The 12,319-nt window shown below is 48.6% G+C and overlaps 2 protein-coding genes across 15 annotated transcripts in view; one reads left to right on the top strand and one right to left on the bottom strand.

The window, feature by feature from the left end:
* Nucleotides 1-5,349, top strand: part of cdc42bpab (CDC42 binding protein kinase alpha (DMPK-like) b) — a 70,682-nt gene extending 65,333 nt beyond the window's left edge. For 5 of the 9 annotated variants that reach the window (XM_026142325.1, XM_026142324.1, XM_026142329.1 and 2 more), the window contains 7 exons: nucleotides 1,189-1,273; nucleotides 1,650-1,773; nucleotides 2,015-2,132; nucleotides 2,363-2,480; nucleotides 2,570-2,727; nucleotides 3,462-3,536; nucleotides 4,651-5,349. In XM_026142325.1, the coding sequence (XP_025998110.1) occupies nucleotides 1,189-1,273; nucleotides 1,650-1,773; nucleotides 2,015-2,132; nucleotides 2,363-2,480; nucleotides 2,570-2,727; nucleotides 3,462-3,536; nucleotides 4,651-4,782 (810 nt within the window). In that variant the 3' untranslated portion in view covers nucleotides 4,783-5,349. The remainder of the gene's footprint in view (nucleotides 1-1,188; nucleotides 1,274-1,649; nucleotides 1,774-2,014; nucleotides 2,133-2,362; nucleotides 2,481-2,569; nucleotides 2,728-3,461; nucleotides 3,537-4,650) is intronic. The other 4 variants (XM_026142328.1, XM_026142331.1, XM_026142326.1 and 1 more) reach the window with 3 other exon arrangements.
* Nucleotides 1-12,319, bottom strand: part of fzd3a (frizzled class receptor 3a) — a 38,136-nt gene that overhangs the window by 10,356 nt on the left and 15,461 nt on the right. For 2 of the 6 annotated variants that reach the window (XR_003269742.1, XM_026142337.1), the window contains exon 7: nucleotides 10,653-10,801. Coding sequence is in view for 5 of the 6 variants with exons in the window: in XM_026142337.1 (XP_025998122.1) it covers nucleotides 10,653-10,801 (149 nt within the window). In the remaining variant the exon portion in view is untranslated. Of the gene's footprint in view, nucleotides 1-7,351; nucleotides 8,655-8,735; nucleotides 9,213-10,652; nucleotides 10,802-12,319 lie in introns of those variants that run through there. The other 4 variants (XM_026142333.1, XM_026142334.1, XM_026142335.1 and 1 more) reach the window with 4 other exon arrangements.

Here is a 12,319-nt window from a genome sequence, read left to right as displayed (position 1 = left end):
GTGTGTCTGTGTGTGTCTGTGTGTGTGTGTGTGTGTGTGTGTGAGTGTGTGTCTGTGAGTGTGTGTCTGTGTGTGAGTGTGTGTCTGTGTGTGAGTGTGTGTCTGTGTGTGTGTGTGTGTGTGTGTGTGTGTGTGTGTGTGTGTGTGTGTGTCTGTCTGTGAGTGTGTGTGTCTGTGTGTGAGTGTGTGTCTGTGTGTGAGTGTGAGTGTGTCTGTGTGTGTGTGTGTGTGTGTGTGTGTGTGTGTGTGTGTGTGTGTGTGTGTCTGTCTGTGTGAGTGTGTGTCTGTGTGTGAGTGTGTGTCTGTGTGTGAGTGTGTGTCTGTGTGTGAGTGTGAGTGTGTGTGTGTGTGTGTGTGTGTGTGTGTGTGTGTGTGTGTGTGTGTGTGTGTCTGTGAGTGTGTGTGTGTGTGTCTGTGTGTGTCTGTGTGTGTCTGTGAGTGTGTGTGTGTGTGTCTGTGTGCGTGTGTCTGTGTGTGTCTGAGTGTGTGTGTGTCTGTGTGCGTGTGTGTGTGAGTGTCTGTGTGTGTGTGTGTGTCTGTGAGTGTGTGTGTGTGTGTGTGTGTGTGTGTGTGTGTGTGTGTGTGTGTGTGTGAGTGTGTGAGTGTGAGTGTGTGTGTGTGTGTGTGTGTGTGTGTGTGTGTGTGTGTGTGTGTGTGTGTGTGTGTGTGTCTGTGAGTGTGTGTGTGTGTCTGTGAGTGTGTGTGTGTGTGTGTCTGTGTGAGTGTGTGTGTGTCTGTGTGAGTGTGTGTGTGTCTGTGTGTGTCTGTGAGTGTCTGTGAGTGTGTGTGAGTGTGTGTGTGTGTGTGTGTGTGTGTGTGTGTGTGTGTGTGTGTGTGTGTGTGTCTGTGTGTGAGTGTGTGTGTGAGTGTGTGTGTGTGTGAGTGTGTGTGTGTGTGTCTGTGAGTGTGTGTGTGTGTGTCTGTGTGAGTGTGTGTGTCTGTGAGTGTGTGTGTGTGTGTGTGTGTGTGTGTGTGTGTGTGTGTGTGTGTGTGTGTGTGTGTGTGAGTGTGTGTGTGAGTGTGTGTCTGTGAGTGTGTGTGTGTGTCTGTGTGAGTGTCTGTGTGTGTGTGTCTGTGTGTGTGTGTGTGTGTGTGTGTGTGTGTGTGTGTGTGAGGTGACTCCAGGGACTAAACTCACACGTTGGTCTGAATCTCAGCAGATTCTCTGATCTCTCTCTTCCCCTCCAGATGCGACCTCTGAATGTGGACGGCTCTCTGAACCTGCTGGGGCTGGAAACCGTGCGCCTTATCTACTTTAGGAACAAGATGGCCGGTAAGATCGCTCTCTGTGCCGTGTGAGGTGAAGAATTCGTCCTCAGTCTCTTTTTAGCATTTTGCTGTTAAATGTCTTTATTATTAAGCGTAGGATTACCTGCAAACTACTGCAGTGGCAGGTCAGGATCCAGCTGATGTGAGCTGCTTATATGACAGCGTAAGACCGAATTGCAGCGTGACAAAGGTCAGGTGTGCGCTGGGCCGTCATCACGACCCTCACAGATGGAAGCAGCTGATGTTTGTGTCACGTGCAATAAGTTAAAGGAAGTCTCATAAAAACAAGCGCTCCTCTGTGTTGCCAGTTTGAATCTTCCTCTGGTTTTGATCTGTGTCCAGCATCAGCAGCCAAACGATGATCTTTGTTGATCTTTCAGAGGGCGACGAGCTGGTCGTCCCGGAGACGTCAGACAACAGCCGGAAGCAGATGGTGCGCAGCATGAACAACAAGAGACGCTACTCCTTCAGAGTGCCCGAAGAGGAGCGACTTCAGCAGAGGAGGTAGTTTACCTGAAGCTCTGTACTCGCCGCCGGGAGCTCTCGGAGAATTCGCCGTTATTTCCCCAAAGCTGCTCTCACCACGTTCTGTTACTCTGAGCTGCTTTCCAATGCTGATGATGGCCTGTGCCCGATGGTTGCGATCTGTATTTTTAACTGAACCAGCCGTATTAGCATCATCCTTGTAGGGAGGAAAAACCTCGTTGCTGTCTTTGACGCGCTGATCCTGTGTCTGTGATTCCAGAGAGATGCTGCGAGATCCCGAGATGAGGAACAAACTGATCTCCAATCCAACCAACTTCAACCACGTGGCTCACATGGGACCAGGAGATGGGATCCAGATCCTGAAGGATCTGCCCATGGTACATGTGCAAACACACGAACATGCTTCCTTATCCTGTCACGTGAGCGTGCCATCCCTGACATACTGAAGCCCCCCCCCCCACACTGACACTGTCTGGTCCTGAGTTGTGTGTCTGTAGAGAGCATGCATCATGTTTTTCTGCCCTGTGTGTGTGTTTACGTGCACCCTCCTCACTCCTCTCCCCCCGCACTGCACTCTGTGTGTGTGTTTTCTGCGTGTTTAAACCAGAACGTCCGTGTTCAGGATAGCCGAGCGGGGTTCAGCGGCTCCGTCAGCATTCCCTCCATCACCAAGAACCGGGCCGAGCCGGGCCGCTCCATGAGTGCCAGCAGCGGACTGGGCATACGTGAGTACCGGCAGTCGTGTTAGAGCTCACGTTCGGGGAGGTTCGTCTGTCTGTGGCTTCATGTCCGCCGCCTCCTCTCGTCTCCGCAGGTTCGTCCTCGCAGAATGGCAGCGCTCTGCGCAGGGAGCTGTCAGGAGGAAGCTACGGGTCCAAACGCCAGACCATGACCTCTCCTTCCGAGAGCTCCCTGTCCTCTGGCGGAGGGGTGGACTGCGGTGATGCTCCGCTCTCACAGTTCGACAGAGAGGTCAGTGAACGTGCAGCTTCATGTGAGGTTGACTCTGAGTATTAAACAAAGTGTTTCGTCCAAACAAACATTAACTAAATAACTCAGTTTTTACTGGCTGTTGGCTCGAACCTGCAACATCGTGTCAATCAAACATCAGCTTCGTATGACGTCCACATAGAGACGGCTGTTTTCTTGTCGTGAGCTTTAGCAGGTAGACATTATCAGCAGAAACTGCCTGTACTCCCCTTTGAACCAAACTCCTCCATCAGTCACGAGCATCCCGACATCTGCAGGCCGCGCTCCTCATCCCATCGCTCCGCAGGTGTTAGCTCCCTGTGATGTCAGCAGAGGCCGTATTTGCCGTGATTCTTGCTTTTAGCTTTTAGGTCGGATGAGAGCCAATCAGACTCCAGTCTGGCACTGGTGGTGCAACATCGCTCATAATGGTTTCCGGCAACATCACTTCTAAGTTGTTTTCACTCGCATGAAGTGACTCTGATCGAGAGTACAGGAAAAAAATAAAAACAGCAATTATGGGCGACGGCTGCCCCCCCCAGTCCCCCTGTCATTCCCCCTGCTGGTCCTCCCTTCCCATTGGACGTTGTCAACTCCATCCTGCCCCATCTCGCCTCCCTCCATCCTAACTCAGCTGTTCCCTGCTTCGTGCCTGTCCCCCTCCCTTTCCCCTCATCCCTCCCCACCCCAGCATGTTGTCTGTGGGCTGGGCGCTGAGTCTGAACTCTCCTCTGCAGTGGCAGGCAGTCTCACCGTCGGAGAAGACCCCCGATCTGAAAAGGGCTTTAAGGACCCTGCTTAGTAAGATGAAGGTAACGTCAACAGCTGCAAACACACAACTGAGAGCACCGTGTCACTGTGTATCTCTCACACACACACACACACACACCACTGAGTCGCCTTCGCTGCACCATTTCAGCGCCGTCACATCAGCAGCCTCTGATTGGTTTGTTGCATCTCTCAGCTGCACCATCTGGCCTTCGTGTCATCGCCTTTCGTTGCCGATGGAGTGGCGCGGCGCTGCTTCACCATCGCTAATCACAGAGCATGTGTGCTTCCATACTGCCCCCCGATGGCCTGCCCATGTTTCCTAACCAGGAGCTGTCAGCTCAGAGCACAACCAGACCTCTGGTTACTCAGCAGGTGATGGGAAATGAATACATAGTAAAGGAACGATGTCACAAACTTGAATAAACATAAATATTTTGGCATTAATAATCCACACAAGTTTTCAATGCATGATGTTTCCTCGTTATATTGGTGGTGCCACCAGGAGGCCCCTGGTTGTAAGACTGTGCCGTCACACACAAAGGAAAAAACTTCTCTCATGACAGAGAACAAGAGTGTGCATGCTTGAGCGTGTCAGGTCGATGTGGGCGGGAGCAGTGTAGCTGCGCCTTTGCTGCCCATCTACACGGACTCATGCAGCTGTGCTTCGTGTAGCCGTAGTGTGACTGTGCTCTTTAGTGTTTTATAGGTGGGGTGTGTTTAGATGGGATATAAATAGACGATTGGATCGGTGAACTGTAAGAAACGTACATTACACAGTGTATGAAACACCCAGGACATCAGTGAGCTGGAAGGAGCCTCACACGCTGTACAAGGGTGAAGCAAGCCCACACACACACCACCAGCTCGGCCTGCCTGCATGTTTGTTTTCCTTCAGCTGATCATTTCTGGTCAATCGAGCCGTTCATCTGCATAAGCGGAAGACGAGGCGGGGGCGGGTCAGCGTCACTCAGTCTGACTTCCTGTCTGCCCCGCCGTCACAAAAAGCAGATTAATGAGCAGTGCATGTGCAGCAAGCACTCGTCATCAGTAGCTGTTAGGAGCAGACAGAGGCGCAGCTTCATCTGTCGTACACGTCCCAGTTTACTTTGTGGAAGGGATCGTCTAATTTCTCCAACTCTTCCCTCTTTCCTCCAGGATTCGGACTCCCCGCGCCACTCCACGGCCTCCAACAGCTCCACCTTCAGCAGCCCTCCCAGCCCGGCCTCCCCACACAAGACCAAGTCCCTGTCCTTGGAGAGCACAGAAAGGATGGGCTGGGACACATGAGCCCCCAGCGGTCCATCCGACCCCCCCTCACCCACCCACCGACTGACCCATCAACGACCCACCCACCGACAGCACAGGACTCCAAATTCTCCAACTCTTCCTTTTTTGAATATTGTTCCCTCACTGCCCAGAGAACTGCACCTCCTGCCCACCACTCCCTCCCAAAGAAGATTTGTCCCACTTTACCCCCCCGCACTGTGTCTCAGCGTTCTTCCACAGTGGGGCCGAAACACTCGCTAGACAGCGAGGGACAAGCTATCAAATGCTATCAGTGGTGTACATGTGGGTGCTGATGTTTGGCTTGTGTGTGTGAGTGTGTGAGAGAGAAGGTGTGTGTGATGTCGGGCAGGTGATGCAGGAACAGGAAGCTCCCATTTTGGCTCTTTTTGGTCAACTTGTCGAGATTCACTGAGAGACTCTTAAAAAGTCACGATGCAATCCAAAAAGAAGATGAAATATTATTGAGAGCAGAAGGTTTGTACTTGTACATAGGACCCGCCGGGATTCAGGGGACAGTGTTTTAATTTATTTATCAATCATAGACGAGGAAAGGGGCTCCCCCCCCCCCCCCCCCCCCCCCACCTGCTTTCTCTCTGGGTGCTGCAAAAAGATAAAAAAAGGAATTACTTTTATTTTTTGCTCCTGATACTAAGTGCAGCGACTTTATAACATTTTTAATTTCCACCATCAGCAAAAAGCTCCAACAGCGGCTCCTGTGACATCACACGACAAACTCATTCGGTTCCCCAGAGCGAACGACATCATCAGGGGTGCGCGTCCTCCGTCGTGGACGCTCCACGTTGTCCAGCCAAAACTCCCGACACAGTCATGTACATAGGTTCAGAGTAGAGAGTAATATATGATAAGGAAAATACTATAGAGAACTACACGGGGCGGAAAACTCCTCCTTTATTTTCCCGCTTTTGTTTGGAGTGATTCCGGGTTGTTTCGCACTCGAAGCCATTTTAAAACCACTTATTTTGTTTTTACTGATTTATTTTAGATTTGTTTGTTTTCATGTTGTTTCTATGACGTGTGCGCATCCCTCCCCTCCACTTCATATGAGTGGGGGGAAAAAAGCTGACTTGTGTATCGGCACTGCTGCCTGTACGCACACACACACAGACACACACACAGGCGGTTGTTGCCTTGTTGTGCTCCTCTGACTGTTGGTGGTGTTTGAAAGGTCGCTGAGATGAGCTGTTTCACCAAATACGGACACAACAGGGAGGCGCCGCGACTTTGCTCGTTCCAACCAACGTTTTAATGACTCGTGAAAATTTGTAAGAGGAGGGATTAAAAAAAACGAGAATGTAAACAGTGCGAGGAAGTCACACCTGGGTTTGTGTTCTGGAGGCGATGGAGTAAATGACCTCTGCCTGTTGTTGTTGTGTGACCTGAACAGGGCCGGAGCTCTGAGCCGCCTCCACGGCAATACTTTACTCTACTTTACTCTACTTTACTTTTCCTTTGTCAGTGGAAAGGCCTTTAAAAAAATAGAAGAGGGGGAAACGGTGTGGCAGCTTCTGGCTGCAGAGCAGGGCATTCACAGCCAAAAACCTGTTACCTCTGTTCATCTCCTATAGGCATTTTGACCCGAGGGACACGGCGGCGTGGCATCAAAGAACCCACAGAGGGTTTTAGCCTCGCTCCACATGATTCCACTCGTCCTGTTTGTCAGAAAGGGAAAACTCTTCAGTGGTCATTCCCCCTGTGGAAACACAGCAAAGAGCTGCAAACAGCTCATTCCAGGTGTTCTTATTTTTATTATTTTTTAATTTGAAGAGAGGTTTAGAGCTCCCAGCTGGTTTTACTCCAAATATCTTAGAACTTTTTTTAAGCTAGTGACTCCTTCGTTCCTGCGACGAGTTCATCTGCAGAACGACGAGCCGGTGTGTGAGGTGTTAGCCAGGCGGCGTCTGTTTTTCATTTTTGGCCAATACTGTGCAGAAAATCTGATCCTAGATGTCCCGGTTCAAAGAGAGCGAGAAGGGGAAACTCAGGAAACAAATTTTCAGTCAGATGAGCGCGATCGAGGTGAGTTTGATTCATTTGATGGATGGGCAGCAGTAAGTGAGGGAATGTGACTCGGGTGGAGGCGGCAGTGAGTATTGGGTGACAGGTGGCTTCACGGCCGAAGTGCCGCAATTTAAAGAAATGGAAACGCCTTTACATTTCAGTGAGGTCTTATCTCCAGTACCTTCTATATTGTTTTGCTCTTTCATATCATATTCCACTTTGTTTTCTAGGATTGCTTTGTAATAATTTGTACAGTTTTGCATGTTATAGATGTAATCATTTGTTTTCAGTTTGTCGTTTTATTCTTTTTGGAGCGGTTTGGGTGTTTTACTGAGGATAACCCACTACAGCTGATGTAGATTCTTTTTTTGCACAAAAATATTTAAGGTGTAAGGTCAAAACAAAAATAATGTATGGAAGCGGCTGCCACACTTACGTGGAGAACTCATTATATTAACCTGACTCCGATGTATTTCAATAAAGCGGAGGGCTGTTACAAATACACTCAGTGTTACCGTGTGCTCATTTCTCCTCAGGAAACATCAGAAGCTTTTGATTGTTTTGAAACTTTATTACAAATGACCAACAGGAATTCACTTTTTACATCTATGAACATGTTTTGCCTCTGGAGGAAACGTTGCTCTAACTTTAGTAAGGACACATTTGCAAACAGGACGGAGTAAATCTGCTCAAAGCGAACGTGTTCGGACGGAAAGGGAAGGTAAGCTGTGTTCAGGTGTCCGTACAGCTCCATGAAGGTCGCTGGTGATCTGCTTGAGGTCATTGAATCTGTGCTTCATCACCTCTGTTGGGTTTGTTCTCTTCGCAGTCATAAGGCAGGAGTTTGGATTCAGCATGTATACTCTGGATTTCAGCCCTTGGGTTTAAAACAGCAAAGCACAGACTGACATGATTTCCTTGTATCGTTCCAAACATTATTGCACAGGTGCAATAAAACACTCACTAAAATCCAGCTTTTAAAATGAGGCGAGGCTTCTAGAAAGTTCAGCAGACTTAAAATGCCTTCGTGTGCAGAATAGCAGGTTCAGATTCAGCAGAGATCTAAAAGCTGTGGATGGATCTGAGAACTTTCATTCAGTCGTTTCATCCTCACTGAAACCAGTTCTTTCAGTTCTTCTCCATTTAGGCCAGTCTTCTCCTGATTGGCTGCCCCTCATAAACAGAAGAAAACCTGGAACAAGGGTAATAAATCTAAGCCCCACCCCCACCCCAAAAACCTCCCAAACACTAAAGACTAGAGGACGGAGCTCCAAATGTCTCGTGTCCATCATCGAAGTCCTTTTATACAAAGTAAGCCGCGTCGTGCGGTCGGTCACATTTAGTTGTCTGGCTCAGTCGTCGTTCCCCGACTGGGTGGAGTTTAAAAACTGTGCTAAGATTCACACTGGAGGCTACGTCATAAAGCTGTGAGGATGTTTAAGGCAAAGATTTCTGTCCCGTGCCCCCCCCCCCCTCTGTAACCAGACTGTCACTAAGCTGATGCAGCATTTGTTTCATCGATATGTCAGCTCTGAGCTCCCAAACCCATCACAGTGGCTGCTCGTCGACATTCTCCTCCTCAGACTCCACCCCTTCAGGCGGTCGCTCCATCCTCCTCCAGGACTCTGTGGATCCCGTTTCTGGGCACGCCGAGAACCGCCGTGGCCCCGCTGCTCAGGTCCCTGATGCTGCTGTGGCGCGACTGGTTCTCGAGCCTCTGGGCGGAGCCGTGCCGCGACAGGCTGTCGAGGTGATTGGTGCTGCAGTGCCTGGACTGTGATTGGTGGTTTAGACGAGGCAGGCTCCCATATGGCAGCCGCTCGTCTGCGGCTCTGAAACTGGAGGCCGTGTATCTAAATGGAGAGGAGCAGAAATGAGCCTCGGGGCTGTGCGGGTGGGCGGGGTTAATGAAAGACCGCGATGTCAGAACCTACCTGCCGTCTCGCGAGCGGTGCAGGCTGCCGTGGTAGCTGCTCATCTTGGAGCGGGCGCTGCGCACGGAGCCGGCTCGGCTGGTGCTGGCGCTCGGCGGCTCGTCCAGCATGGCCAGGTGGGTGGAAGAGGCGTGTGTGGAGGTCCCTTGCGTGGATGTGCCCCGTGACTTCCTCACAATGGGGGTGTTGGGATCCCTGAGGAGCAGCTGGGTGAAGTCGGGCTCCTGGAGCACTTGTCGGCTATCGTTGACCATCCTGCTGCAGCAGGTGGAGGAAGAGGAGGAGGGGAGAGGTGGCAGGGAAAGATGCAGGGTGGAAGGGAGGGAGAGGGGGAAGGTGGAGGGGCGGTGGGTGTGGTAGAAGAGGATTGAGGAATGTGTGGAGCAGGCAACGGGAGAGGGGGTTAATGCTCTGTTTGGAGGGGAAGTGGTGCAGAGGAGGTGAAAGCCTCAGAAGGCGTCACTGTAGGGACACAAACTGAAGACTGAAATCAGGATCTGTTCACATTAAGCTCTGCGCTCACCTGCAGGTCCTCACATCAGGCTTAATGATACGTGTGTGAGACAGGTGCACACTCTGCATTTATAATGTGATAACTAAGCAAACGTGTTTTTATTTGTTATTTTGGGACCATGTGTGAGGAGCTCCGGAGCGTCAGCAGCTGCCCTGAAACAGCCGCGCTCCCATCAGCTGCTGTACACGTGCAACACAAAAGAAATGAAATCCAGGTCTCCTTAAAATAATATTTGAATCAGTATATGTGGAAACATTTCAGTTTGCCAAGCTGTAAAATGTTTGAACTGTAAATGTGTTTCGGGAAGAGAACGCGAGTCCTTGTTTAGTGTCTCCATTGACTACAGAACAGATTAGGAAGAGACAGGAAGTCCACATTTACAGGAAACTGCAGTCTGCTGTCTATCTGCACGATGTGATGTTTCCCCAATATTAGTGTCTCTTTACTGGTAAATCTATAATTAAATTCTCATTTATCAAGTCCTGAATAATCAGATCTTATAACACCAAATGATGCTGATTGAGCACTTTGCTCTCAGGCTGCTGGGTTACTTCTGCTTCCTTTTTAAAAGTAGAATGGGAACTGGAGCCTTCAGCTTTCAGGCCCCTCGTCTGTTTATCATTGATTGAAATTCATTCAGAAATGTTTAACGACTGAGCTGTCACAACTTTCAAGTACAAAGTTTTATGAAGTCTGCCACATTCCCCCCTTTTTTCTTTTTTTTATCCTTTATTTATTTCTCCTTCTTATTTCATTGTGCTGTATATTGTTACTCTTATTTGCCTTGTATGTCTACTGTACAAACTGAACTGGAATGACTGACTGTTCGCTTTATAAGTTCAATAAAGTTTGGAAAAACCCTCTTCGGCCGCTCCCTTCTGCCATATTTTACAGCAAAATAATCCACACCCACCGCCGTGCTATGAATTGTGGGATATATGGGACCACGAAGCGTGCACCGGACCACGCTTGATATTTGGGGAGATCGACAGCACATTTGGAGTATGCATTTGAAGTACACTTTGAATTGGGACAGCCGTCGTCACGTGGCGGTGACGTAACCGCACTTAAAATGCGTACTTCAAGCGTGCAGACTCTGAATTGGGACACAGCCAAAGACGGCCTCATTGTTGACCATTCATTTGCTTTGAAGAGGATTTTGAGAACATACGGGAGCTGATGTTGCTGCCCTGTGTGTCTCATTCAAACTACACTCGGATACTTTTTTAAATTATTATTTCATTATTTTGCCATCCACAGCTCTGAAGTTAAAACTAAATCTAATGATCACCACAGAGAGATGAAGCGCTTTGAGTTGTAAATACTGGGACAAACCTCATGTAAGCTTATTTATATTTAGCAAAATCACACAAAGACGCCGTCACAGTGTGACACATACGTACTCTTTACGTCTCTTGCCGTGGAAGAAACTGGCCCACTCGAAGCAGGTCTTCTTACTGCCCACCCAGAACACAGAGGGGATTCCTACAATCAGCATCATCAGGTACTTTATGAGGAACAACACCAGGTCGGGGTGACTGGTCTGCTCCACCTGGAACAAACAGAAGAGGGTGGAGTTAGTGCAGTTCCCGTTAGATTAGTAACTCTATCGGCTCAGGTTTGTAAAGCACTTAATACAATTTATGGTCTTACTGTAACACAGAAGTAAAAAAGATATATCATGTACATCATCATCAGTGTTCAGCAGCGTGGAGCCATCAGTCAGTCTGTGCATGCAAACATCAGCATGAACAAGCTCATTAAGAGGCCTGCTGACTGAGTGGCTTCATCGCTTCCCTGTGTGTGTGTGTGTGTGTGTGTGTGTGTTCCACTCCACATCATCACTGTTGCTGATGATGAACCTTGCTGAGGGCATAAACACAGTGTCATCCATCTCTAACTAACAGACCAGCGCCCTCCTCCTGCTTCTGTGCAAACACACTGCTGCTGCTGTGAAAGGTGGAGGTTTGTGTCTGATGGATGATCCCATCGGGTCAAACGTGAACACACAGCGAGCAATAAAAGGTAAAGTTGCAGTGCAGTTACATCCATGCAGGTGCAGAAACAACTTTTGACTGCACTTCTGCAGCTTTCCTCACACAGTCATGCGTGCTAAGCTAACTGTAGCTGCAGATACTGGCAGCCCTCACAGAGCAGTAGGGCTGCCACAAACAATTATTTTGATAGTCGACTAGTCACCGATTATTTTTGCGATTAGTTGACTAATCATACAAGGTACAGCTTACTGCACCAGCAGCATCTGCTCTTATATAACTATCATTAGCTTACAGCTTTAAGTGTTTCAGGTCTGTGCTAACTAACAATAAAGACAAGATGATAGTTTATTAAATTTTAATGACATTTGCAGATTGTCTCAGTGAAGTTTAATAAACTCCTTGCTATCTAAAATATAACAGGACACCGGAGTAAATTCTGGAGCATCTCACACTTCTGATAATCAGCTGTCTGCTTGACGTTTATTCAGCTGTGTAAAAACTATAACTTTAATCTCAGCCAAACCGATTTACTCAGGAACAAATAAAATACTAAAAAAAGCCAAACAACATTTTAAGTTATCTAAGTGACTTATATATCATGTTTAACCTGAGTAGTGAAAGACGGCGGTGGGTTTGAAAACGATTTGCCGGGAGTCCGGTGTTCTCACGGCTCTAGTTAGCCTAGCCCCCGGCTAGCTATCGAGCTAGTGGGTAACAGACGTCTCCGAAAACGTCGGAGCGCTTTTGAAAATATGCGGTGTCCTGATAAACTGAGCAGATATTTGAGGTTTACACAGCTACATTCTCGCCTGAAAATATGTTAAACGTTTATTTTGTGACCCAGAAAGAATAATAAGAGTAACATTAAAACTAACTAGCTGCCGCCATTGTTGGAAACTGAGCTGGGCCGCGCTATGAATTCTGGGACACAGCTGCTTCTTCTTCTTCGGGGTTTAACGGCAGCTGGCATCCTTGTACATGCAGTGCTGCCATCTTCTGTTTCAGTCCGTTATTACACTCTTAAATCCTGCTACTTATTCCTGCGTCTTTTGTGATCTTACAAAGCTTCAAAC

This window comes from Astatotilapia calliptera, chromosome 15 (assembly GCF_900246225.1).
Source record: "Astatotilapia calliptera chromosome 15, fAstCal1.2, whole genome shotgun sequence".
Lineage (NCBI taxonomy): Eukaryota > Metazoa > Chordata > Actinopteri > Cichliformes > Cichlidae > Astatotilapia > Astatotilapia calliptera.
This window is presented reverse-complemented; position numbering and strand designations above follow the sequence as displayed.